The 2,184-nt window shown below is 33.3% G+C and overlaps 1 protein-coding gene across 1 annotated transcript; it reads left to right on the forward strand.

The window, feature by feature from the left end:
* Positions 1-85: 85 nt before the first annotated feature.
* On the forward strand, positions 86-1,870 carry LOC106341496 (protein ODORANT1-like). Its single transcript, XM_013780257.1, has 3 exons — positions 86-266; positions 374-503; positions 1,360-1,870. The coding sequence occupies exons 1-3, from the start codon at positions 134-136 to the stop codon at positions 1,868-1,870; spliced, it is 774 nt and encodes a 257-aa protein (XP_013635711.1). The 5' UTR covers positions 86-133.
* Positions 1,871-2,184: the final 314 nt, after the last annotated feature.

The following is a 2,184-nucleotide window of genomic DNA, read 5'->3' on the forward strand; positions in this document are numbered from 1 at the left end:
GTAAATTTACGACGAAATATTTTTGTCGTAAATGTTCGTTGTTATGGACACGTTTTCTTGTAGTGGTATCATATTTATATGTATGTAAAATGATTGATGTCATTGATTAGAGCTTGCTTCCAAAGCAAAATAAATGGGGAGAAAACCTTGTTGTGACAAGATTGGATTGAGAAGAGGTCCATGGAGTATAGAAGAAGATCATAGACTCATGAACTTTATTCTTCACAATGGCATCCACTGCTGGAGAATCGTCCCCAAACTTGCAGGTACTTCTTTATACATACACATTTGTATGCCTGCATGCATAATTCGATTTATTTTTTATTGCTTTTCTGTTATCTTTGAGGGGTTTAGTGTTTACATGGTCATGAAGGTTTGTTGAGATGTGGGAAGAGCTGTAGATTGAGATGGATTAATTATTTGAGACCTGATCTCAAGAGAGGTGGTTTTACTGATGCTGAAGAAGATCGGATTATGGAACTTCACTCTCAGCTTGGCAATCGGTACCGTACGAAACTTCAATTTGTTTTTGGCTAAAAGCTAGTTATTCACTTTCTTTCAATCATATAATTACTTTACCCGGTGTAGGACAAGTTTTTCTTTAAAGAAAAAAAAATGAAACCTATCACCCATGTGTTACCGTACATGCTTGGATTTATGTACGACATGTTTCATTCAACTTCCTTCACTTCATTTATTACTTTCTAAAATTTATGAATATGGTTTCTAAAATTTAACAAAGTGGTTTCTGAAAACAGTTGTGCATGGGAGTGAGAATGGGTTATTTTTGAGGGGAAAATCGGTTATGGAAGAAAAAAATATATCCGGATTTATACATGTATAAGTTTATGTCCATATATCCTAAACTTTTTTTGGGTTTGGTTCATGCACGGCCGACCATAAAGTTTTAGGGTTATAGACATATAGTAAGAATTTTAATATATATTTTAAAACAATTTAGATGCTTATTGTGTATTACTTTAATAAATTTTTTTTTTTTTAAAAAGGGCTTCATATTAAACATAAACAACTACAAGCGAAGACCAAATGTCTTATAGTTTGAAAAAGTTTTCACGAGACAAGCCTCATGAGCAATTTTACCCCAAACCAATGCAACAAAGGAGTAGGTAAAGAAGGTGGACCAGTAATGGTATGAAAACATAACTTAGTGAGAGGAACCTCGGCCCCGACGACCTCGCTTACCTCTTCCTCGGACCGTCTTACTTTAATAAAATTTTGGGACCAAAACCAATGAAAAGTGTGGTTGAATTAAGTACGGTTGATATAATCACTTTATATGCTTATAAATTATGTAGTTATGGTTTCTTACATGTTTTATGAATGCATTGGATGTTGTAGGTGGTCTAAAATTGCTTCTCATTTCTCTGGTCGAACGGATAATGAGATAAAAAACCATTGGAATAAGAAGATCAAGAAGAAGATGAAACATCTTGGTTTAAATCCGGCTACGCATGAACCAATGAATAATATTACCAACCAACCCCAATCGATGCAGATAACAAAACCAAACATGTGTTTCTACCATCAAAGAAAGAGAAGAAACAAAGGGTCAACCAAAAGATATGATGTTATAATAGAAACAAAGAAGACATCAATAATATCCAATAATGATGAACTACTTCTGGCTAAGAACTGCAAAACGCTATATGCAGAAGAAGTAGACATCAGACCTCTATTCAAAATGCAAGGCAACGAGACATCTGTCTCGTCTTTACCTTCTTTATATAGTAATATTTCAAGAAGTGAATATTCATCCTATCTTGCAGAGGATTCCATATCTTTAGAGCAAATGGGGTTTGACCGATATGACGGATCCTTTGGTACCATGGGACCTCTTCACCAATCTTGATGATACTCCTTTCCTTTTATGACAAAATATATTGTAATATATCTACAAATATATAATAATCATATGTAATTAGTAGTTTAAATTCATGTATGTAAGATATGGATTATCCATGGCGGGCGATGATATATTTGCTCATACAAGTTGTATACATATATAAAAAGTATACATAAATACTAATTTATCCGAAATCAGATATATATGACAATGAAGAGCTGCAAAAATACCATACAATTGAAACATAGCTTGCAACTATATAACTGTTTTATCGTCACTTTTTACAAAAACTACTGTTTTCTAGTCACTTTTCAAAAACC

The sequence above is a fragment of the Brassica oleracea genome, chromosome C4 (assembly GCF_000695525.1).
Source record: "Brassica oleracea var. oleracea cultivar TO1000 chromosome C4, BOL, whole genome shotgun sequence".
Classification (NCBI taxonomy): domain Eukaryota; kingdom Viridiplantae; phylum Streptophyta; class Magnoliopsida; order Brassicales; family Brassicaceae; genus Brassica; species Brassica oleracea.